Below are 26,285 nucleotides of genomic sequence, written 5' to 3'. Positions count from 1 at the left end.
GTGAAACAAACTTACGCATTAAATACCAAAATGGAATTCCCCGCATAATATCTACATCGTCTTTAAACTAAACAAGCCCAACCAAATCCATAATGTTTCAAAATCATTTAACATCTATTATCAAAACGCTAGAGGACTAAGATCTAAAACTCATATGTTTTATACAAGTTGTTGTCAATTATCTTATGATATTATAATTATAACAGAGTCTTGGCTGAATGATTCGGTAAAATGTGCGGAGCTCTTTCCACCCTCATATGGTGTAATTAGATGTGACAGGAACTTATCATCTGTTCACAAGTCTGATGGGGGTGGTGTCCTTGTTGGTCTTCGTGAACATATTAAGTATGAGTCTCTAGATGTTACTTATATCTTAAAATTGATCCCGTTGGTTGATTTGGTTGTTTGCAAATGTACTATGGACAATTTTTCCTTTTTCCTAGTATCAGTTTATATCCCTCCGGATTTGTCTGTTAATGACAGCGAACTACTTTTTGAACATTTGGAAATATTACTTGTCAATAAGCCTGTTCTAATAATTGGTGACTTTAATGTCCCTGAATTTGCTGCAAAATCATCATCTCCTAAAGCTATACTACTTACTCATTTCTGTAATACACTAGAATTAATTCAATCCAACAAAATCTTAAACTCGCATGATAAATTACTTGACTTACTATTGTCAAACATTCCTCTACTGATTGAAGTAAACAAAGATCAACAACCGTTTGTTCCGGAAGATTTGTATCATCACGCCTTAGCTATTGATATTGAAGTATTTTCTCCACAGAAATTTACTACCTTTCCTCTATCTCAAGACGGTAAACTTAATTTTCGAAAAGCTAATTTTGTCAAATTATATAATGATTTAATAAATGTAGATTGGAGTGTTTTAGAAAAATTTTCTGAGGTAAATCTTGCCACTCAAGAATTTTACAAAATCTTGAACTCTGTACTTGAGCATTCGGTTCCATATCATAGAAGTTCTAAATTATTATATCCCCCATGGTTTACAAAGGAAATCAAACAATATCTAAAACTTAAACTATATTACAGACGAAAGTGGAGAGATACAAAAGATATTTATTTTCTTAATGAATTTAAGAGACTTCGTTTGCTAACTAAATCGCTGATTTCGTCAGCCTATAAATCTTACATGCAAGAAACGGAAGACTCGATTAAGAAAAATCCAAAGAAAATTTTTGACTTCATCCGTATCAAACAAGGCTACACCAGAATTCCTGGATCTATGTTTAAAAATAACGTTTGCTATGATACTCCCTTAGAGATAGTGAATGCGTTTGCCGATCATTTCTCTAGTATTTATCTTCAGAATACTAGTGTGGCTGAAGATCTTGTTTCTTATTGTCCACCTTTTAATTTACAAATGGTTACAGAACAGCTTATCTTGGATATCTTGTCAAGTCTTCCTAATAAAAACACCGCAGGTGATGATCAAATACCGAGTTTCTTATTGCGTGATGCCAGATATGTGTTAGCATACCCTCTTACTGTCATTATTAATTTATCAGTTGCTACAGGAACTTTTCCTGAAATATGGAAGCATACGCGTATTACACCTGTTCACAAAAAAGGTGACATAACTCACATACAGAATTATCGTCCTATTTCTACACTTTCTAACTTTGCTAAAGTTTTTGAAAGAGTAATCTACACAGCTTTATGTAAGAATACCCGGTCATATCTGTCGCCTGATCAGCATGGTTTCCTGTCGGGTAGATCCACTATTACAAATCTCACAACAATTACCCAATTTATATCTCAGGAACTTGATAAAAAAGGTCAAGTAGATGTTGTGTATACTGACTTTTCAAGTGCCTTTGATACCGTTGATCATGGTATCTTACTCAATAAGCTCTCTTCTTTTGGCATGGCCCCACGATTTTTGAAATTAATTCAATCTTACCTAAGCAACAGAGTTAATTATGTGTTATACAATGGGTATAAATCAAATCCGTATACAGCATCATCTGGTGTACCTCAGGGTTCCAACTTGGGACCCCTACTATTTATTATTTTTATTAATGATCTTCTCACGTCACTTACTTGTAAGAAACTAGCCTACGCTGATGATCTAAAAATTTATACAACAATTGCTGGTCGTGATGATGTAGAGCATTTGCAGTACAATCTTGACTTGATTCGTGAGTGGTGTTTACTAAATCGTCTAAATTTAAATATTGATAAATGTTTTATGTAACGTTTACAAGAAAAATCTATAATTTTCCTACACACTACACGATAAACGGTCTAAGTCTGTTAAAAATGAATAAAGTTAAAGATCTTGGCATTTTATTTGACTCCGAAGTTAGTTTTGTCGAACATATTGAAAATCTGGCGCTTTCTGCTTTTAAATCCTTGGGTTTTTTGATGCGTGTGTCCAGGTACTTTGATAATCCACAGTTGATTAAATCGCTCTACTTTGCGTTCATTGTGAGCAAACTGGAGTATGCCTCAGTGGTTTGGTCGCCGTGTTATCTGCGGCATGAACTTATTCTTGAGAGGGTGCAACGTCGGCTTATGAAGTTCCTAAGTTTTAAAATCTCTGGTACTTATCCTGTTCGCAATATTGACTACAACTATTTATTGCAAACTCACGAATTACAATCACTCTCTGCCAGACGTAAGATTCATGGTGCTCGTTTTATGTGGAAATTGATACACAACAAACTGGATAGTTCTCAGCTTCTGGAATATGTCAACTTTCATGTGCCTCGGTTAAGTGCTAGATATGCTTGTACTTTCGTGCTATCTCAGTCTAGAACGAATTTGTTAAAGAATTCTCCAATGGTTAGAGTATCTAGACAGGCCAATGAACTGTATAGCGATATTTTTATATAATTAGGTTATTAAAATGTGTATGGATACTTAAGTTTATGTTTTTTAGGTTTTTTTTTCCTTGTATCAATTAGTAATACTTTTATTGTATATAATTGCCCGCTAACTGGGTTACCGTTGGGCAAATAAATTATTATTATTATAACCTTAAAACGTCTGCAAGAATTTAAAACATTCGGTTTTGCAGTTTCTGATTTAATCAATGAAATGAATCTTTTGTACAATAATTATTAGCACAGTAAAGTGAAGTGAAGTGAAAACAATACAGATAATACTAGTCATAGTGTAAGAAAAAAAAATGCCGCTTAGGTAATTGAACTCACAACCTTCACCTTGTGAACACGACACGCTAACGATCCGCCGCCCGGCGGATTCATAAACCACAAGTACAGGAATAGGTAGAAAATCGCACGATATTCCTAACAACAATCGCTTAATAATTTTCAGAGATTATTTGTATAATAAAAATCTACATAGACACACCGCAAACAGATAGACGGAAACGGAAGACCTAACTTGAACTATTAAGTTAATTTTTGAGTTAATTCTGATTATATTAGGTGTTGCAAGGACAAATTTTTAATTATGACAGCGCAGTCCATATATTTTAGAATATTTCAATGTGTTATACTCAAACCAACAATTCGTCTAATAATGTTGTTTAGACAGAACTTCTCTCTCACCTAAAGTCAAACATTCAAACAATTTCAATGTCTTAAGTAGAAAGAAAATGTTGACGATGATGGGATTCCAGCTCACGCAGGCAGAACTCAAGTCCAACGCTTCAACCACGAGGTTGTTACGAGCACGAGACAGATATCGGAAAAGTAAAACACGTGCCAAATATTGCACACAGTTTTTTATAAAGTAAATAATCGTAATAAAAATTAAAGCGGAATAATAAACCAGAAGCACATGAATATACTTCTTTAAAAAATTTAAATAGCATTTACCACGTAAAATTTTAAGATGACGTCATCAAATTGTTGGTGGAGATGATTAGACAAATTTTAATTAGTGTTTTACCATCTACACCATATCACTAACATACTTACTCGTACATATAAAATTTGACAACAATCGGCCTAGTAATTTCGGAAATTATCTACAAGACAGACGACAGACAGATGGAAACGGGGGACCTATTTTTTTATATCCTAGGTGTCATGAAACGTAGAGAAAACATGAAAGTAGGCATACGTCGGATGCACCCTATTACAATATACTTCTTTAGCTTACGCTTGGGAGGTAAAAATGGCATATTTTAAAAAGCTGGGTCCATCTTAATTTCAAACTTTATATTTAAATTGTAAAATTCACTGGTCCATGTTTTTAGGGTGGCAGTTTGTACAATTTTATAACAAAAAATATTTTTATGTTAGTTTGAGATTGATATATAGCATGAGCGGCTTTACAGTTTGTTTAATAAAAAATTGACGCTCATTCTGCCATAATTTTTAATTTACTAATATATTTTTTTATATAACTAAATATATACTGTATAATAACATATAGCTTCTCCTTGTAAATAATGAAAAAATACCCTTGGCAGTTGCCCTTGGGAAATGTCACAGAGTAACTATAGATTTTCAATTACAAACGTGGATTTTGTCATTTATTTTAGTAATTTTTCAGTTGCTTGATATCCTGATGTATCAAATTACGTTGAGGTTAGCAAAATGCAAAATAAAAGATACTACGTAAAATCTAACATTTCTAAATAAAACTTTATATAGAAATAAGTTCACAACCGATTTTAAAGTTCGAAGATATGATATGTAGAGAACTTTCAAAATCACATATATTTAATAAATTATGATACTGGATAATCTGCTTATACTTACTCAGCCAGTATTTAAAAATGATCGCTATTGTTTAGTCTGAATAAGGAGAAAAATCTACAAGAAGTTCGTTTTTTCCTCCTGTTTTCCAGATTTTACGAGATCGCACGAAGAAAAACTCATATAGGATCTCCCTTTGCAGAGGTTGCTAAAATTAGAAGTTTATGTGGCAATTATTTTCAGGATTGTGTTCCTATAGGTTTCCGTAACATTCTATTTAATTATTTTTTTCACTACGATAAAGTGTAAAATATGTTCTTGTTCACAATGTTGCACACCCCTTTTTGCACCTTAGGCGTTTGCTTCCTTTAGTCTGAAACCGACGACAGCTATACTTATTCTAACAATTTTCTTTCAGGCGAAGTCGGCAAAGAAATGTACATAGTGAACCGAGGTCGCCTGCAAGTAGTCGCCGATAATGGTAGAACGGTACTGGCAACATTAAAAGCAGGAAGTTATTTTGGGGAAATATCTATACTGAATATGGGCACGGCAGGTAAACACCTTGGTAAATATCAGCAGGCAGGCCCAAAATAATTGAGGGTGCAGTACTTCAACCTCTGCATGAAATGAAATATGACATCCTGCCCGGCTTGTATTTGTCCACCCTTGCAAATTATTTTCTAAGTAGTGAAAAAACTGATTTAAAGGAGAACTCTTAAATGCATCTCGCTACACAAAAAGATATAATACGAGCTGTTTCGCATCACTTGTTTTATGACAGTCTGGCCCGGTTTTTCCTCGGGCAGAACATAACATCGGAAAAATAAAAGATGGCGTAGCATTTTATTGAATGGACATCACGGAAACCAGGGAAATTAAATAAGCACAAAGAAACGCATTTAAGAGTTCTTCCTTCATCTAATTTATTCGATTAAAAATAATTTTAACATTTTAAATATGAAATAAACTGCCAACAAGCACGTTCATTTAAAAATGAAATTTAATAATTAAATGTATTCCGTAAAACTGTGTTAATAATTCTTACACACTTAACTTATGTGTTGTGTATACGCGTAGTTTTTGTACTTGTTTATATTAAACGCTTTGCTCGTTAATCCTGATCTGTCCATTTTTTAAACATCAAGAATACACTTTTTTAATAAATAATGAATTAATAATGTTCATGGAAATATATACACATTTTAAAGACTCGGTATTTATCACTGATCCACATTTTCCCGCGGAATGGGACTATTTGGCGCGGCCGACTTGGCGCGGCCAACTTGGCGCGGCCGACTTGGCGCGAGCCATTTTGGCGCAAAGCCAACTTGGCGCAGGGACACTTTGGCGCAAGCCATCTTGGCGCGAGCCATCTTGGCGCGAGTACGTCTGTATATAATATAAAAAATCGTTATTGTTCGTACTGTGGTTGGCACCCCGTTATTTATGTCAAGTGTAGGGAACCAAATACACAATTTCATCCGCACAAATTCCAGTAACTAAATGATCCACGGAGCAAGAAGTTCCACGTTTAGGAGTATGTTTATAATGGGGTGCCGGGCGCGAAGCGCCCGTGTGTCCATTAAAAAGTCGACATTACCCCTCCACGCGTTGGTGACTATAAAAATTAGGTTATGCTAACAACGGATGCAATTTTTGTATATTTATATCTATTTTTCTTGGTGCGAGTTCATTCGCGCCAAGATGGCCCGCGCCAAGATGGCTTGCGCCAAAGTGTCCCTGCGCCAAGTTGGCTTTGCGCCAAAATGTCTCGCGCCAAGTCGGCCGCGCCAAGTTGGCCGCGCCAAGTCGGCCGCGCCGAATTGTCCTAGACCGATTTTCCCGTATGCTTTGTGATTTAAACAAATAAACGTTAAAATTTGATTCAAATTTTGACAACTAATTGACAGACTGTCATAGCCCACTAGATGAAAATCATTTATTAACACCCTGTATCACGTGCATAAAATATCGCAGTAGAAAACAAATTCTATAAAAATATAAAATATGAAAAAAGTGCTCACACACGTGAAGTAACTTTCTGCACAGGCTTATTTCGAGAATTTCAGAATAAATGCTACCTAAATTAGGACAATTATGGCGTCATCAACATTTTTAAAACAACAATTCTCTTTTAAACGAAAAAACGATCCCAATTGTAGAGGGGAAGCCTTTTAGCTACTTCAGTAATTAAATATTGTATAGCACAATAATTTCTCAATACAGAGCTCTGTTGTCACTTAATTTCAATCAAATGGCAACCGAACTCAAAAAAATACTTCCTAAATTTTTAAATGATATTTCTTAATTTCACTTCTTTGTGTAATTATTGCATTTCAACTGGGTGTTTTCGTTTTAACTTTGGATAAATAATACGACTCTAACCTCTGTTGTATTGTCTTATTATTTGTATCTTTTTCAAATCCTGAACAATATTTTGCTGTATTCGATATAACGACCGCATAAGGTACGTTATCGTAAATCATCTGTAACTAGGCAATAAATAAAATTTACCGTGAAAAGATTATGAGCACGGTAGGCACTATATTCGTTGACCAGAAAACAAAAGTATTTGGTGACTCGAATGTATTAGCTAAATGTCTATATATTTTAAAGCAATAGTTCTCCATTGTTGTCGACCATAGTGAAGTAATGTAACATTCGATAAGTTCAAGCAAATAATGTACTTTTCAATGATTTTTTTTATTCGTTTAGTTTTACTGCTATATAATTGCTCAAATATTTCCGTGGCGAATATTCGTTTATAATTAAACTAAACCAGTGTTAAACCGGAACTGAATTACTTAACGCAAAATAGTTTGAAGCAGAATTGTTGGATTCTAGTTAAATTAAACTTTCAGGTGTTTCGAAATGCGAGAGATTTTTAAATATAAGTTTCTGAGAATTTGAACAAATGCGACTAATGCGAGATTCCTTATCGAACTGCATCCATAAAAAGAAAATTTAAACGTTGCAATTCACCTCTGTTGCATTTCACCCTGTCATCCTCAAGCGTGTTTGAAATTCTTAATCGAAGCTTTTACGGAGGATCTCCTGGCACTTGTCCAACTATTTTAAGGTATTTAAAAGATTGAAATTCCTCAGAACAGTTTCAGTATAAAAACTTCCGTTAGAATAATATCATCTTGTTTAACAAAATATTTTTCTAACTATTTTGTGCGGGTTAATACGAGTACAGCTTCCTAAAAAAATCAGTCATGTTTATCGTGGAGCATTTCCATATCAAATTTAACTTTTTCAGTATGTTAAGCTCTGACACATTTATTTTAAAACTAGCGCACAATGCAAAATAGTATTTAATCCAAACACGGCAGTAGCGTTGCGTTAAATATTTTTAAAATAAGTACAAAAGTTTTAGACACAGAATCATTAATGTAAAATTGTACGACCACAATATACACAAGACAGCATCCCGCTTATCTCAGACATAAAGGTCAGTGTTTCTACATTAGAGCAAGATCAGTTTTGTATGTCAAAACACGAAACACAGCAGTAAAACGCATTTAAACAGTCGATGTTGGCATGTTTTTCCACCTTTATCTTTCCATTCTCTTTCAAGAATCACAGCTCTATAAAAACATGATACTGTTTTAAACGCTTTTAAATAATTTCGTAGGAAATAGAAGAACAGCGAGCGTGAGATCAGTGGGTTACAGCGATTTATTTGTATTGAGTAAAAAGGACATGTGGGACGTTTTAAAAGAATATCCTGCAGCTAGAGTTCGTTTGGAAGCTATAGCCGTCAAGAGACTCGAGAAATATAAGAGGGCGCCTCTGGAGAAAGGTAAGTGTTAGACCCAGCCTCTCAATTCCAGGATTGTTCAAGCACTTTCATTACTGTGTAAAGAGTTTTAGCTCATCGATCATCGCGAATCGTGTTAAAGAGTGTTGTTATCTGTTTAAGATTAAGTGGTTGGGTAGTTTTTAAATTTTTTAAGTACTAGAACATTGCGAACCTGTTCTTAACGTAAACAACTTCGACGCAGCATCCACTCCGGCGGTTTTTTTTTATTTCCACAATAAACATAAATATAACAATGACGGAAGTATTGTGCTGTAGGTTACACATTGTTAAATAATTCTATGAAACTTGGAAAATCCTTAGTGTTTTCCTTGCCTCTCCAATTTGGACTTCATGCATAATATAAAATATGTCCCGCAGCTAATGCCGCAATCTACCGTCTGAACAATCTTAGAGTTACATAAAAACAAACCTAGTTCTTTGTTTTTTTATTATAGTAGAACAACAATAAAAAAATCATTACGGTTTTTTACACACACATGCTTCTGATTACTGCAAAGAATATTGATAAAAAGTTCAAGAAAATCTCAATTTATCTTATTTCTAAAAAGACTCCCCGAGGGTTTTCCTGTCTATATAAAGCTCTTATAATCGCTCTCAACCAACCGATCGTTCTGTTCTCTAACAGAGTTTATAAATTCTTGGTATCCGCAAGATAAAACCGTTAATTCCGACTGGGGATTTCTTTAAAATAATGACTTATACTCTTGGACATTTTGGTAAAATCCGCTTTTTAAAAACGTGGTATAGAAGGAACCTACCGAAAGATTAAATAAAGGGGAATATTTTAATACTTTAACATTAATTTGTTGGGAAAAGGGTTCAATTTTAATTTTCAAAAATATTTTTTGTTCTTTTCTATGGATTTTTTTTTTCAATAAATTTTACAATGCTATTTTTTTTGGTCTCTATAAATCCGGCAATAGAGTTGATTTTCCCACGCTAAATGAAATATTCCAATTCTAAATTTTAATACAACACACTACACTTTCAGTGTAAAAAGTAAACAGCAAAAATTTACATTAAGTGTCGTAAAATAGATATTTCAATAATTCTAAATTCAGTAAAAAAATGTAATAGTTATTTACATAATTAGTTATGAAAAGTGGGATATTGTTTGACGAGTCCTAACAGTTTGCCAAAACGACCGAAGGGAGTTTTGCAAGTTAGGCGAGTCAAACAATACCCATTTCATAACGTATTATGTACAAAATTTTATCCGATTTTGTTGAATTTGACCATTTGAATGCGTTTTTAATTTTGTTATCACAAACCTGTATAAATATGACAATTGGGTAAGTAGGCAGTCGTCTGAAAAACAAGTGAATCATTGTTTTGAACCAAAAGTCAAAAGTGACAATTGGCTTTGTAAAGTGAGCGATTCTGACTGTGAATTGCCTTCGGACGTTGAAGAAAGTGCTAATGTAGCATTAAATTCGTTAATATTGGTAAATTAAAAGGCAGGTAAGACGGAGCATACAAAAATTTGAAGAGTGGTGCCAACAATTGCCACAATTAATGAAAAGGTAATGTTGGCCTATTTTGAAAGCACCAAAAGAGCCAGGCCAAATTGTTTTTAAGAATTGTACTTGCACTAATCATTCTTGTATTTAATTTAAATAATAAACCCTAAACACGTATTGCTTTTGAGTTTTTAACTTCCCCGGAGAACCTCCGGGAAGTTATTTCATATCAATTAAACGAGTTATGAAATGAATTCTCATTACGTAACTGAGTTATGAAATGAAGTGACAGTCATGAAAAAATTGACTTTTGACAACTGTCAACAATTTTGAAATAACCTAGCTTTCATAACGAAATTGGATAAAATAAGTTACATAACTCGAATTGAATTTATCGCTTGAGACAGTATTGAACAAATTAATCGGCACTTTAATTTGACACAAAAATTTACTGACTCACACAGTAAGTTGTACTTTTATTGGAAATAAATGCGACTGGGTCAGATTTAGTTCAACCTTTGAAGATAACAACAGTAAATTATTATAGATATATAGTCACCAATTTTTTATTTTCAATATTTCTAAATTTGTTTTTGAGAGACTTTTATTATTAATTTTATATTACTCCTTGTGTATTTTTTTTTCTTGTTTCCCGGGCCCTAGTTGCAATAAGTATTGGCGCTTGATAGTTTCTAACTATAATACGAACAGGGGAATTCCCGTTTAATTTCTCGAAAGTACTAACTATATCTTGCTATCGTGATGATTGTAAAATGTTAACCAAAATTTTCTTTATTTATCTTCTAGACAAAGCAGATATCCAAAGATAACTAAACATTTAATTTAAAAAATTTGAAACCATACGGTGTGTTCCAGCAAAAGTTATGAAATATTTCTACAACTTTTTTTTGAAATTAAGTATTATTAGACGAAAAAATTTCTATAAAAATGCAAATGTTTTGAAAACTGCTGATGAAAAACGCTTACATCTGATATCGTTTCTGCTTTTTTCGTGCAGAATTGAAATCTGTAAAAATATATAGGTGGTTTAACTCTTTAGTCTGTAACTTTTAAATTGGACACATTGATTATTTATTGTTAAATGAGTTTTATTAATTTATTTTAATAGTCTAGGATAAATTCTAATCTTCCATCACCAGAGTCCTGGAATGTTAAAAAAACATTTTTCAGATTTTACAAAAAAATCATATAGAAAACCGTATTTTATTAAATAATAATTAATCACAAGGAACATTAATCGTCATATGTCACTTTATGGTATTTAAGAAAAGGTCTTAAGACTGCGGGAAAATTGTATACGTTCAATTACACCTGAAAGGCTAACTCTCGTTTCCACATTTCCCTCAACATTCCATTTCATAACAGTATTACTTTGAGTTGAATTGTTCATAAACCGATGAATGAACATCATTATACGCTAATCCTGGAGACCTGTTAAATGTATTAAATTTAATTCATCATTTAACCATATTCAGGTAAAATCATAATACCTGTTGGAGCAATAATGACGATAATAATCGATACCTTTTAGGTGCATTTCATTATTATTATTTTTTTTATAGAAACCTTTTAGGTGCAATTTAGTTTTTTTTTTGTTTCTGTATATTAACCAATAAAGGTTTTGGTTGGGTCAAAAAATAAAACTTTGTAAGGGGTATTCTGTTTTTGATGACTAATTTTGTATTATTTTTGAGTGCTAAATATGAAAAATAAGTTTTTCTTGCGACTCATACGATATATTTATTTAGAGAAATAAAATGGTTATAAGACCTAAATATGTCGAGTATAGGGATATTCTCACTATTCTTACGATACAATCATCGCCGTTCTGCAATAGACCCCAACCTTTTACCATTGTACTAGACTTTTGCTAGAGCTAATTTCCTTTACTGTAATCAGTTCCCAGATTGGTAATTAAGGCATGAATATCCTGGAATAAAATATTGACTTAGTTCTACTTCACGACTTTTATAAAAAAAATTCTGATATTCCTGAAACCAGTAACTTGTCATCACGAAATCTAGCTGCTAGCGATTCTGAGGAGTCTTCAAGATAATTTTATTCTCACTTAAAATTCACTGTGAGAAAGAAATCTTTGTTGACTCTACTAGCTCGGATTAAATTTTGGTTCCCCAAAATCATAAGACAATGGGCCCCAGTCCGGAGTTAAGGCATTTTTATATCTCTCAGTGAAGTTATGTTGCAACTGGTTATCACCAAGCCTTTATAGGCGCATAACTTTGTTATTTATCTGCATAATTTTCTATTCTTAGCTATTGTCCAAATCTTGAATTCTTTTTCTCTCCGATCTGTCATAACTGGTACTCTCCATTTTTCCTTGGCCTCCCTTTGTTTCTCCTTTCTTTCGTTTATTAGTAGCCGCTAAGCTTTTGTAGTCTACACCCATTCCCTTGTAATTATTGCATTCAGCTGGATCATCTCTCATTATTTCATACAGCGTTTGTGCATTTATATTCTCCGGCATATTTAATCTATTCTGCAGTTATATTATTTTCCGTCGCACTTTTGTTATTTTTTAATGTTTCTATCATTTCCCTGACTTCTTCTTTGACTAGGCCACTACTTATTATTTCTTCATTATCTTCGGCCACTATTTCATATAGTTCCTCATCAGTATCGCCATTTAATATTTCACTGAAAGAATTCTCTTCAGCTAGTTCGTACTTATCCTTCATCTTCTATAGCATCTTTTGGATACAATCGTCCCCTTTTCTTGAAATGTATGTTTTTTTTTCGTATTTTTTTTCTATTTCGTAATTCTGTTACATCGTGCTGTTTTTGTCTAACCGGTTTTGTTTTACTTTTAACAAGTTTTTAGCTTCAAATTTATTCTTGAAAGGAAGTGACCATTAACTTGGACCACGCAGAAAGAGGGGTGTTATAATTTAACTCCTTTATCTGTAGGTGCGTCTGCCTGTGGTACCGTAGCTCCCAAAAGGAAGATTTCAATACATTTTTTTTTTGTTTGAAAACTAGTTTAATAGGGATGGTTCAAAACTATGCTTGATAATCACTTTCTCAATTTTTAATTTTGAAGCTTTTGTGTATTTGTCTATGGCGTCGTATCTTCCAAACGAGTGAAACGATTTAATCAGGATGATTCTTAGCCATGTTCATGATAATCACTTCAGTCAGCCATTTCAAGACCATCATGTGATAACTTGGTGTAGAAATCAACTCGTTTCACATGAAGGCGGAGATAGCGCGTCGACCATCATAACGAATTTTACCCAATTTCAAATATTTTGAGGGTTTTTTTTTGTGGGATGTTACAAAGTATTAATTAACACATGGTCAGTTTGATTGATATATTTTCCGTTTGATAAGATCCATGTACCTTTAAAGATATCCTTTTTTTAAACTAGTACCCATAATTCTTAGTTGCTTCTCTTCTGAAAATTCTACTATTTTCTTCCCATTGTCGTTAGCATGTTACTGTAAGCTTTGACCTCTCGTCAGTTGCTTAAGCCTGGCCTCCCTCCCTATTTGTCCATTTATGTCTTGGAAGACAACTGGACAAATTAGATATATATTAAATATTAGAACGATTGGAGTAGGTACTACTCCAATCGTTCTAATATTCAATTTTGTATAAGTTTCTTCTGTTTCTTCTTAAAAGTGTCGTTTATATCCTCGATTTTTGCTTCAGTTGGTGAAGTGCAGCTTTCATTTCTAAATACGTCTAAATATACGTCTGGACTGAAATCGGTTTTTATTACTTTCTCTTTTAAATTATTCGTTACCAAATAGTCCACTCCTTATCTTCCTGTTTCTCCCCCGCCACTATATAACCATTCGTTTGTGTTGTTGATGTTTCTTTGACATGTGTTTCTTGTATAACCACCAGAAGGGTCAGATCAATGTTATATGTATTTCTTTGCCTCTTTTATTAAGTTTTGAACTGCTCCTTTTTCATATAAGCCCGCGTACTTCCAAGTTCTCATTACTATTTTTTCTGTCTTAATATAACCCATTCTCATTTTATTAAAATCTTTTCAAGTCCCTATTCTTTGTCATAGTCGTTGTCTTGTTATGGTTGCCTTTTCCCTATTCCAGTTTTTTAGATAATTTCTCTTGCTACTTGAATCTCCATTTCTTATTACTTCTACCAGCTCATCTTTTTCATCCCAAATTCACTGTTTGTCATTAATAAATATTTTCATGTTTGTATCTCATATTAACTTTATTGTCTTTAGTGTTTTCTTTCCTTTCAGAAAGAATTCTTCCCTGAGTCGTAATTAGGTTAGTCTTAAGGTAAACAATTTGATCACTCGGTTTTCTCAAATTCTACCTTTTCGATTTTTTTTTTTCATTTTTTCCAGCTTAACCGCACATATTTGTTTTACGTCCTACTTTCATGACTTTCACTATTTTATAAAAGGTTCTACCTGTTCTTTGATGTGTTTAATAGATCCCTTATCTTCGGTTTCTAATCCAACAATTACAATTTCTTTTTCTTCTTTTTATCTGGTTCCAGTTGTTAATTCTTTAATGGTCGTTTTCAATATACTCTTGTACTTTATTTGGATCAAAAATTGTTTGTTACCTGTTTTAAGGTTCTTAATTTCTTCCGTACATCATTTGTATCAGTTCATTATCGTTTGACATTTCTGTTAAATTTTTATTTGTTAAGAGCTCAAATATCCTGGCCAAGTCTTATCAGTCTTATCACTTCTAGCACTTTTTATATTCGTTCCGATTAGAAATAGGGTGCGTCTGTTCGGAGGTCACAATCCGTTTTACATTTAAATGGTTAACCTCAATTTAAGATTCTATTTATCTAATTCACAATGATTTACCGTACTTGGTGATAGAACTACCTCACTTAACGCACTTTTCAAAATCCGATACAAATTAAACTCGACTCAGGATTTGAAGGAAAATATCATTCGAAACTGATCTAGTAGTGGAACGTAAACTACGTTGATTCTGATTTTTTTTTTAATACTTTGTCATTTAGACATTTAGCTTTTCATACTATTAGCCTTAAATTCTTTCTCTCTTTGTAACGTTGGTTCTTAATTAACCCGGTTTTCTGTTCTGCGTTTTCCCATTCTTATTTTTCTTATTTTGTCTATTTCTATAATATTCTTTTCTTTAATTTTTGATCCGTTGACCTTTTTCACACAATTACACTAGTTATCATTTCGTTTTCTTTGTATAATCAAACTACGTACAATAACATCTTTTCAAAACAAAATAACGAAAATTAAATATTTATTTTAAATTATTTTTTTAATTAAAGAGAATGAGTCTTATAAACATTTAAGCAGGCTGCACATTCGCTGGATATGTGTACTATGTATACAGAAAAAAACAAGTGTCCATTATTCCATATAGAGATGTTTCCAGCGTAAAACATACAGTTCTGTTATAAATAATCAAAAATAAACATACATTTGAAAATGTATAACATAACACTATACCAGTTACTGCACTAGAAAATAACTAGAATAGAAAAAAAAACGAATACATCTACATATACAAAACGAGCACTCCAAATTTTTAAATTTCATTCTTCACAAATATTGTTTTTTTATAAGTCAGTAATTTCGAAAATTATCTGCCTAATAAAATGACCAACAAATCTACAAAAACGAGAAGAAACTGAGGTGTTCATATTACATAAGATATGAAATATTGAGAAAAAATGACATTACCTTAGACATTACTATTAAAATAGCCACTTCCCTAGCTTACTTTCCGGAAGCAATAAATTTGGAATGAACATGGTATTCCCTAGTATTGGTTTTTCTCATTTGCCCCCTTATTCGTTATCCACATACTTACTTATTTAATCCGAATAATAGAGTATCTTGCCGCAAAACTCACATTATTAGATATTTCTAATATTAATGTAAATAGGCAGCAAAATAGCGCAGTGCAAAATAATCTCGCATGCAGTAATTTTATTACATCAACCGCTGTTGTCTGTATAGTATCACGAATAATAATTAACTATGCTGTAACTACAGCCAACGGTATACGCCAAACCTAATAAATGCTGCTACATTAACTTTACAAAAACAGTAATTATCATTTATTTATAAGGTATATACTATGCACTCATGTGTGGCAAAAGTTCTTTCGTCGATTTATTACTAAACTTGATTACGAAATTTCAGTAGCCTTTATAATCCTCGCCACTATTGAGGTGTCTTCCCACAGAATCGTAAATAAAAAAATTATTTGTGGAACGAACCGGTGACGAAGGATTAGCCAGCTTAAAAGACTGATTCGATAGGGCTAGAGATGTTTTATTGGCTTCATATTTTATTATATTTTAACGTTGTTATGGGTAACTCTAACTCTCATGAATCGTAGTTTTTTAACACAAGATTTTCGTTTCAAGTCCCCTGGACAAATTAATTCTTCTTAATCATATACTTATATATTCTATGTATTTAATTAAACGTTGCAAAGCTCCAAATTCGATCAACAACTTCTAGTTGCATACGAAAACTTTTAAATACAAGCTCCCAGAACTTTTAGATTCGTCATTTAGTTACCCTTTAAAATCCAAATCTTATAAATTTTTCCTGCCTTGGATTAGAATCCTTCACTTCCCCCATATTCGCGAGTTTGTGGAATTATTTCATTGTCAATCATTTCTAGATAAGCAACTTTTATTGTGCACTATCTAGATTTAAAATATGCCGAAGTAAAATACCACTAATCTACTTTAATATCACGTAAAATCTCAACAGTTATGCGAGACAAGAAGACTCATTAAAAATAAATCTGAATTAGACTAACAGAACCTTCGCGATGGCTTCCAAACCATTCTCATATGAGCTTAACTTATTATCATAATTGTGCATTCTTCCCATATTACCCAAAGTTTAAACACCACCTACCGTTGCCTTGTTTTATCTACATGAACACAGCACTTAATATAAGCTGAAAGTCTCGTCAACAGCATTTAAATAATTGCCAATTTCATCATGGCAACTAGTGTAAAGTGCTAAAATTTCGGAGAATTTCCGGGTTCCCGTTCAATGAATCGCTCGTCACCTGAATAATTTAATGACGACTGTTTATTTATGCATCTAACTTCCCCGATTTGCGTTGGCACAAGCGAAGTTATATTTACAAAGATCTCTTACGTAGGATTAAATAACTGTTTTGGAAATAAAAATCACATAATTTTAACTACTTGTCAAAGTTCGATATTTTGTTAAAAGTTACGATGTATATTTACAGCCGCCATGGGTCGCAGTCAATCCACGCCTGGACTTGTGGAATCTCGTGGTAAAGTTCCTCTAGAAGATATGTGGGTACCTCCAGCTGTCGTAGGATATACACCAGCTTATCCTAGATCTTTAATGGGATCTCCGCCCAGACCCGTACCAGATAGTCCCCTAGGATCTACAAGCAGCGGCAGAAGTCATCACCATACACCTGCTTCTCATGCAAGATCAGGTAAGCGTAATAATTGAGAACTTTGACACAGTATATGTGAATATATTTAACAAGCAATATGTCTTTTATAGATACGTACGTTGCAAATTAATTATTGTGATAGCATTATTGAACATTGTGGTAGTATTTTTTCTTGAATGAAAAGCTCTAAAAAATGTTGAACCCGCTCATGTCGTGATATCTCCATTAATTTTGCTATTTGCAATAAAATTATTTTCAACTGTACATTCCCGTTGTTGAGACATAACCAACAACTTATTTTTTTAATGGAACAACCTACATATTTTTACATATTCTAATTGGCCTCTTCTTTATAACTGTACTTTATTTTTGAAATTCCATTGCGAAGTTAGCACGTTATTTCCATTTCCATTAAATTTTTAAGCAATGCATGGGTTTGTAAAAAAATTAACAAATTGTTATTTTTAATATCGGTGTTGCAGTGTTTTGTGGAAAGATAAACAAATTCACAGGATTTATTAGGGTATCAATTACGTTATACCTTTTAATGTACAGAATATTTATGTAAAAATTTAGAATACTACGATTTTTAAATAGAGTTCATAGTATTTTAATATTGTTTCTTACCTGCTTTTTATTCTCTTTGTTTTGATCTGTTGGTGTGTGTCTTAAAAAATGAAAACTGGCAAAAACTATTAATTTAGATAAGAAAATTCTTAACAAAAACTAAAGAGAATAAAAAACAGAGTAAGAAATAATTTTATTATAGTATTTAAAAAAAAATCTTTAAACACTCTCTATAGTCAAACTTAACCTGGCAAGAGGACAATTGGAATAACTATATCTATAAAATCCCATATTCCTAGTGAAAAATCAAAAATCATTTTAGTGTGTGCTACTCAATGAACCGTATACAACTTTAACCTTCTTTAACATTTTTTCTATTTGTAATAGGTAGCTAATGAGATATCGTTGCTTTGTGACTCAGCCTATATATACATATATAACCAACGATATGAGTAAAATTAATAGGGAAGGAATATTATTGGACCATAGGTAAACAAACACGTTATTCTATAAATTTTAAGATCATCCTTTTGATCCCAATTCTTATGTGTTAATAGTCTACAATCAACAAAACAATGTTACACAGTGTTTCACTAAAATTTTAAATAAATGTATTTTGCTAGAACAATTATAAAATTTGATTATACAGATTACATGGAAGGCATAAAATGAAAAATTCTAAAATTGTCACACATTTTATTGAGCTGATTTTTCGATACAATGACTGTAACAAAACACTATAGTAGTTACGCTATACGTTTCACAGTGAGATGTATTCGCTTCAGTTTATGTTAGAAACCCCAAAAAAGATAGATAGATTTATTTGATACATGAAAAGTGGAAAGAAATAAAGCCAAAAAGGTACATTGGGGATGTCCCAAACATAGATTTTATACTATTGCCACGGAGTATTGGGATTTATAGCTCCTACATCTCTAAAGCTGCCATAGTTTGTAAAAGATAAATTTGCAGTAGTTGGGGCTGTGAAGAATCTATTACATTCAGATAGATTGCTGTCTACATTTAAATCGCCTTTCAATATTTTTGGTATATCTACATCTGTAACTACAGCAGTGTGTTATATTGAGATTTGTTTAACAAGCTGTTAAATATTTGACAAAATTGATCTGTTCGGCATAATTTTTCTTCAGTGAATTACTGATGTACTACCATTTCTATCAACGAAAGTTATTCTTTTGCAAAGAAAATATGTTTTGTGATGTTTATTGCTGTAGTAAATAATTAGTTCAGAGATGTCTTAAAATACTTCGTTTAGCTTGTCAAAGAATTACATTAACCTACAAACATTTTAGCATCCTAGCTTCAAACGATTTTTTGCACAGTATTTAAAATTTTATTAGAGCTTCCATGTAGTTTTACAGTATCGTTGTTTTTTTTTGCATTAAAAGTAGTAAAGTCAAAATGTGTGCTTTTTATGTGGAAATCTTTATAATTCAGTTTAAAAACTTAACAAGGAAACATTGTTTCACTTATCACCAAAATTTACAAAATTTTATATAATGATGTATTAACAGAGTGTTCTGTATAATGTTTACACAAAACGGTAGGAAATAAAACTTTTAATAATGCCTTATGCGGTACATTAGTTACTTTTTACAATAAACGAATATACAACTATTCGATTCTTATGAAAAATATTTGGGTCCTTTATTTGAAAATTGTACGGTTACTTCCATTTCGTTCGGTTCTCCAAGCCAATCCTTTCGAAATTAGTCACGTTAGAGCCAACGTGTTCAGTGTCGGAACTGTAGGTTTAACCGCAGGGAAAACAAGTTTCTTTGTACACTGGATATGTACAAAATTTTATAGACAATATTCTATTTTTTTATTTATTTAACACCAACATCAACCAACTGGAAATAATACTTATAAAAAAAACATTTTTGAAGAAAAGATCTGATGACATCAACTGATACACACAAGAGAGCTGCCATTTTCACTAACATAATCCAAAGACATTAACACGAAATGATCTATTGAAACCTACTTTTCCCATATTCATAATTTTCGTGTCAGTATATAGCTAAAGGTGTAATACGTTAAAAAAATAGTAAAATAAATTTTGCACGTTTTCTTTTTCACAACTGATCAACAATTCTTTTTTATATCTGTACTTTCACGGTTACTGTGTCGTTTACAAAACTTAAGATTTAAAAAAATGTAAGAAGCTAGTATCTTGTTGTTGATAAAATCCTTTGCATCCCATAAATTCTCATTTTTCGCTACAAACATCTTCGTCCCTAAACAATCTGTTCTTTTTGTCTGAGACTCTTGAAGTTTAATCCAATTTACCGATGACACTTTCTATTCCCACAGTTTAAGATGAAACAAGAAGTTACTGGAAAAGCGTCTGACTAAAATAATGTTTTACTGCACTTACCCCTGTAGATGTATACAACAACTGTTCGCCTCAGAACAATACCGATTTAGTAAAACATATACATTAATAAGGAATTTAAATGCTGCATAGCAATATCTAGACTTTACTTTTTTATTCTCATTGCTTATCAATTTAGATTGAATATTATTTGATTATTTGATAAGATTTTTATGTAAATGTACCCTACCATTTTTAATTGAAATTTAACTCATAAAATCAACGTACCATTTACAGTCATCATTATATCCATCACGTGTTGAAACTACTTCTGAACTAATAGAAGAATTTGCCGCGTCGTCGCCACGGAAATCATCCCGATAACCAATACTATTGACGTTTTCAAAGAGCATTAGTTTGTAGAATCGAAGCGTGCGATTAAGTCAATGGACGTCACTTCGAACATTTGTCGAAAGATTTGACCTCAAGTACTCACACCTGTTGCTTACAGCTGGTTATAAAATGTGACAGAACGTAACTTATAAAACACAACATTTTTTAGGAACGTTTTTTTATATTTCGAAACCATCGCCACACCTTATTTCAGCTAAATCCCATCTATTTGAAAGTGCTATTGCTTATTTCTATACAGTACATTTTTTAAATGACCATAACAATTTCCATGTTAAATTTTACACCCCAGGTTAACGTGAGTTTGAGTAAAAATTAAAAGAAAATTTTTTTATGCGATGTAGTTTCAAACTTCATATATTAATTGCATTATCGGTTATATGTACTACTAATCAAAGAATGCTACTTGAAAAAGTTAAATTATTTGCTTAGTTTTATCGGTATTACAGTAGTCATTTAAAATTTTATTTTCTTTAAAACTTTCAAAATTAGTGTTGCTTTTTTGTTAAAGCTGTCGGCTAAGCTTTTTAATTTGGCGTATTATACAGCTGCAAAAACGTTGAAACCGTAATTGGATATATGAAAGACATAATATCCAACTCAGAAATATAATTTCTGTATAATAGTTATACACTAAATTTATAAGTGGAAGCTGCCTCAACCACATAAACTAAAACACTCATATGCTGTTTGGTAATTACAGAAAAAAAATCTTCTGCTTTAACGAAACTTTCAGAAACATTCATTGTGCCTAAAGGACATTAGAATGATTTACGAGCATTAAAATGTGCAGGTGTTTGTGAATTGTTGTCACAGAATTTTTTGATAAGGATAAAATTTTATTTTCGGATGTTAACATTAATGATAGCGGAAGTACACAGTTTGCATCATGTTGTTTACTGCCACTGCCAATACCAAGTCATTCGAGAAATCTACACTCAGTGTCAAACTAAACTAACGTTTCGTTGAGAATGTTGTAAAATCAAATTATAGAACCATTTTTTGTTGGCGGCTAAAGCCTTCGACATTAATAAACCGAATTCTTTAATATTAAAGGCTAACAAAGAATGATAATTGCTTCTAGCTTCTTACAACATTTCGAACCAAGAGTGTAGGTAATTTGCGTATTGCATTTCGTTTTTTGTTGGTGTTTGTAAGAATTTCAATAAAAATATCACAACCTCCAACAAGGCAAATATTATTTTTTTGTCCAAAATAACATCATTTTTAATTTTTTAGACATATTTTTCATTTTGTGGCAGAAACGATGGAAATGAAGCTAAGTTATTTAGACTAAATCTTCCTCGCCTCCGAAGCACACGAAACTTTTGTTTTGCTATAATACCACCTGTACTGTAAGCTTACACTCTGCGAACAAATGATTGTATCTGGATTTGTACCCTAAAATAAATTAACATTGGGTATATAAAATTAATAACGGAATCCCTATGGACACTTTTAAAAAATGTAATGTAAACCACAACAAAAATGAAAACCAATGTGTGTGAAACCAATACGCAAAATTAATAAACCATATTAGCCGATCATTCGTAATGCATTCAACAAACCCGGTCTGCAAGTTACTCACATTTTAACAGCCTGACATACTGTTAATTGTGGTTTAGGTTGCCACGAATTTGGACATTTCAGTGGCCTGAGTGAACAGTGGCAAATCGTGCTAGAGTGACCCGAGTCAAGAATCAAATGGCAGAATCTACTGGAACCCCAATAGCATGGAGGAGCTACTAGAATTTTGCACTACAAGCAGCAACCCTTTTTTTATGTTCAGGTCAGAACAATAATTTAGGGAACCCCAAATGTAATAGGCCCCTCAGATAGTCGTTCATATTAAAACGCTGCATTATTACGCAGTTCATAATCATATTAAACGAATTGAAATGATAATTATTTGATGTCAATGGAACATTAGTTACTCGTGTCATACAGTAATTCTAGGGGATTTCAGTGTTTCTTCACACAACAGTCATTCGGATAACATATATACCGTTATATTAAATAATTACTCAAGTTTTTCCAGTTTCTATCAACACAGCACCGTTGTAAATTTATTTAGTCTTCGCTGTCTGATTACCCAGTAGTGAGTGAAAACAATTATCATCCCATCCTTTGATATTTCGTTCTCAACTTCGGATAATTATTTTAAAAATTTTGAATTTGTAACAACGCAAAATTTTTACTTTAGGAAAGTTAATTTTGTCGTATCTACACAATGGGATCATTTCTATGAACTTCACAACATTAATACCACATGTGATAAATTTTATGAAATTCTGACTAGTTTATTTATTCCTAAATACAGGTGCAGCAAAAATAAACGTTCTTATCGCCCGTGAAAAAAAAAAATAGTTCTCTACGTACTATACAACGAAAATGTACAGCTTATTTTTTCTACGACTACAACGGCAAAGAAGAAACTAAATAAATATTATCATATTACACATATTTTGCGGTTAATCAGTTAGACGTTTCATTTGATATTTTCAAATTATAGAAATAAGTACAAAGTCTTTTTTATAATTTATTTATTTAATATGAAAGTACAATTATTGGATGTGCAGTTTTTTAAATACTAACCAAATATTATTACAACCTACAAAAAATTATTATAAAGTTACTTCTCCAGCAATCAGTCAGGCAAAAATTTACCTTTGTGAAAAAATATTGTCAATCGGGTACATTATTCAGAAACTGCTTTATCGCTTCAGCAGTAAGGATTTTAGACTTTTTAGTTTTATACCCACTCGATTCAAGTTTCAAAAACGTCCTGAACTCGCAGTATTTCATATTTTAGTAGTTCATAACACGAATTTCGAAGGTCATACCTAATACAGTATCAATACAATATCTTCAGAACTGATTGTAGAACCAATGCACTAGATAGGTCACCAATTTTTGTCATGTGAAATACATTCAATGATATATCTCACTTGTGTGGTATTCATTTTAATACACAGCTTATTAAATAAAAAGTTATTGAGGTTTATGGAATTTAATTATTTTATTTTATTTATGTAAAAGATAAGTTTCGATATATAAGCTTGGTTACTTGGTTGGTAATCAACATTAGTAAGCTAAAGTTTCTAGAAAGACTAACATTCTTTCCGTAGATTTGTGTTGTCATCTATTTAAAATTATGGATTGTTTTAGCCAGCTTAATTTTTTTTGCCAGCTTAAATATCGAGTGTCTGGTCACCAGATTTTGTTTCTTTCCGTATGTCGTTTCCGAAATGAATTTTGAAAGCTATCACCCGCTTGTCACATCGACTGTTGTGAATTAACAACCTCTAAACTGAATTTAACATCGAAAAGACAACTGTCTCGAACACGATGACAAGCACTACGACATACGAAAAAAAAAAAACAAAAAAAGTAGAGACTGGTCTCTTGACCAAATTTTTAATTAGACACCCATTATAATCAAGAAAGATTATTTTTAAACTAATTAATTATTCAGAACATAAATTTACAGTCTAATTATATAAAACTTATTTTCTTTTAACTGAAGGGCGAATGTAACAACTAATAAATTCATTAATGGAAGACCTACTGCTAGAAAATTGATGCTAGGTGCATTTCAGCAGCAAAAAATTCTGTTACCCCACCATGAGAACACAATTTAAGTATTAAATAAAGCAAAATTTGGCAAAGTTTTTGTTCACTAAAAATTACAGGAATTGGTAAATTTTCACAAGAATCATACCTTTCTTCTTCATGGGTGTTCTGCAAGCGTAAAACCTTTCCGTATAATAAATTTACTAAGTATAAACAAGTAAATCTTAGCTGCTGTACTTAAGAGTTTTAGATATTTTCACTTACTAATAATTTAATTCCATCCGCTAGCTACTATTCACACTCAAGGGTGAAAATATGTGTGCTTGTTATAGTAACATTTACAAAAACCCCGCGCCATTTCATTAAGGTTGTATTGACATTGGTATGGGGTAATCTAAGGACATCATGACCGTCTTTCTGGTTAATTCTAAAAGGTTGACTTATAACCCATTGTTGTTTTTCTAAAAATTTTGATGAAATTCAATACTGTGATTACCCAACCGCTCTTGCATTTGACTTTTTCTGCGACAAAATATGGGTGGTTTGTCCAACTACACCAAATGATATGGTACATTGCCCATTACCACCACACATTTTTGTTGCAACTTGTTCAAAGCAGGAATAAGCTTATTAACCACCCAATTTTTGATAAAGTGTTTATGGTAAACTCTGTCATTATTTTTAGAACTTAATAACAAACCCAAATGACAACTCGCACGCAAGATTGTAAATCTTGAAACGTCACTTGTAGTTTTGTTGGGATTACTTTTCAAATCTGAATCGTGTACTCAACGACGAATGGAAGAACCGTTTGGGTAAACCCATGTTTCATCGATGTACACAAATGTTACATCTTCATAGGAAATTAGCATTCGAAGAAATTTTCTGAAAAAAGTTATTTTACCTCCAACGATATGTTTTTGTTCACCTAAGATTTAGGTACAGTTTACTATACTGGTTTGTAACCTATAGACTTAATAATTTTGAAAAGTACTGTTCTCCCTCCCTGAAATTCTATTTGTTCAGCCAAAATTTTGTCTACACTAAAATATTTATTTTTTTCATTTTATTACCAAACGGTCTTTCCTTAATCATCAAAGTAAAGCCTCAAATTTATTTTTAAAATAATGATGTTGGCATTGTAGCTATTTGACAATTATTTCACCGTAATTGCAAACGCGTTGCGATTATCAACATCATTGTTTTAAAAATAAATTTCACAACCTACTAGACCACTTTTTTTCGATTGTGTAATACTTTTTTTAGTGTGTTGAAATAAGCTCAAATTATAATTATCAGCAAAATTGATCCGAAGTTATCTTTATTCCTCCTTGAAGCACAAATAATAAAAAGAACACACTTAATCTATATTAATAAAAATGAATCGCCGAAATGTATGTACGCCCATAACTTCAGAACGACTGCACCGAATTGGACGATTCTTTTTTTTACGTGTTTTATGTGTTCCTTATCGTCAGGAGAAGGTTTATATGTAAGAATATTTATAAAAAATAAGACGGCTAAAAGATAAAAAAAAATTTAAAATTTTGCATAGGAATCGCCACTTCGAATGAATTTGAATAGTTGGCGTTCCTGACGGACCTGTCGCCTAACTGACGTGTCATACAAAACTATTTCTTCCGTGCGATTGTGAAAAAAGTATTATTGCATTTCAAATCGTTCTTTGTTTTTTCGTAAAAAAAAAAACGTCGTTTATTTTAAGAAAAGTCTTAGTTAAAGTGAATTTAGTTACACATTGCGAAAGTGTCTTATTAATTTTGATCTGCCATTCTATTTACCGATGTTCACTTTGTTGGTTTCGACAAAACTTCAAACTTTACCGTTATTCGAGGATTTAATTTGAAGTTTTCAATATTTTAAAATTCTCAAGACAAAATTTACAGATTTGATTCACTGTGAAAATAATTCTGTGTCGTTTTATGAAGTTCATTACAATGCCGAGAAGACGACAAGCTGACATAAGTCCACGAAGTCAATCAAATGTGCGACGAACTACCTAAGGTGCAAATCGCGATGATTTA

The 26,285-nt window shown here is 32.1% G+C and overlaps 1 protein-coding gene across 5 annotated transcripts in view; it reads left to right on the top strand.

The window, feature by feature from the left end:
* LOC135122480 (uncharacterized protein) overlaps positions 1-26,285 on the top strand; it is a 311,894-nt gene that overhangs the window by 264,523 nt on the left and 21,086 nt on the right. For 3 of the 5 annotated variants that reach the window (XM_064046673.1, XM_064046670.1, XM_064046675.1), the window contains 3 exons: positions 5,059-5,208; positions 8,281-8,448; positions 17,175-17,393. In XM_064046673.1, the coding sequence (XP_063902743.1) occupies positions 5,059-5,208; positions 8,281-8,448; positions 17,175-17,393 (537 nt within the window). The remainder of the gene's footprint in view (positions 1-5,058; positions 5,209-8,280; positions 8,449-17,174; positions 17,394-26,285) is intronic. The other 2 variants (XM_064046674.1, XM_064046671.1) reach the window with 1 other exon arrangement.

The sequence above is a fragment of the Zophobas morio genome, unplaced genomic scaffold (genome assembly GCF_036711695.1).
Source record: "Zophobas morio isolate AGI-343-1 ecotype UQ-CSIRO unplaced genomic scaffold, CSIRO_AGI_Zmor_V1 ptg000005l, whole genome shotgun sequence".
Classification (NCBI taxonomy): Eukaryota; Metazoa; Arthropoda; class Insecta; order Coleoptera; family Tenebrionidae; genus Zophobas; species Zophobas morio.
Note: the sequence above shows the minus strand (reverse complement) of the source record. Positions and strands in the feature narration are given on the sequence as shown.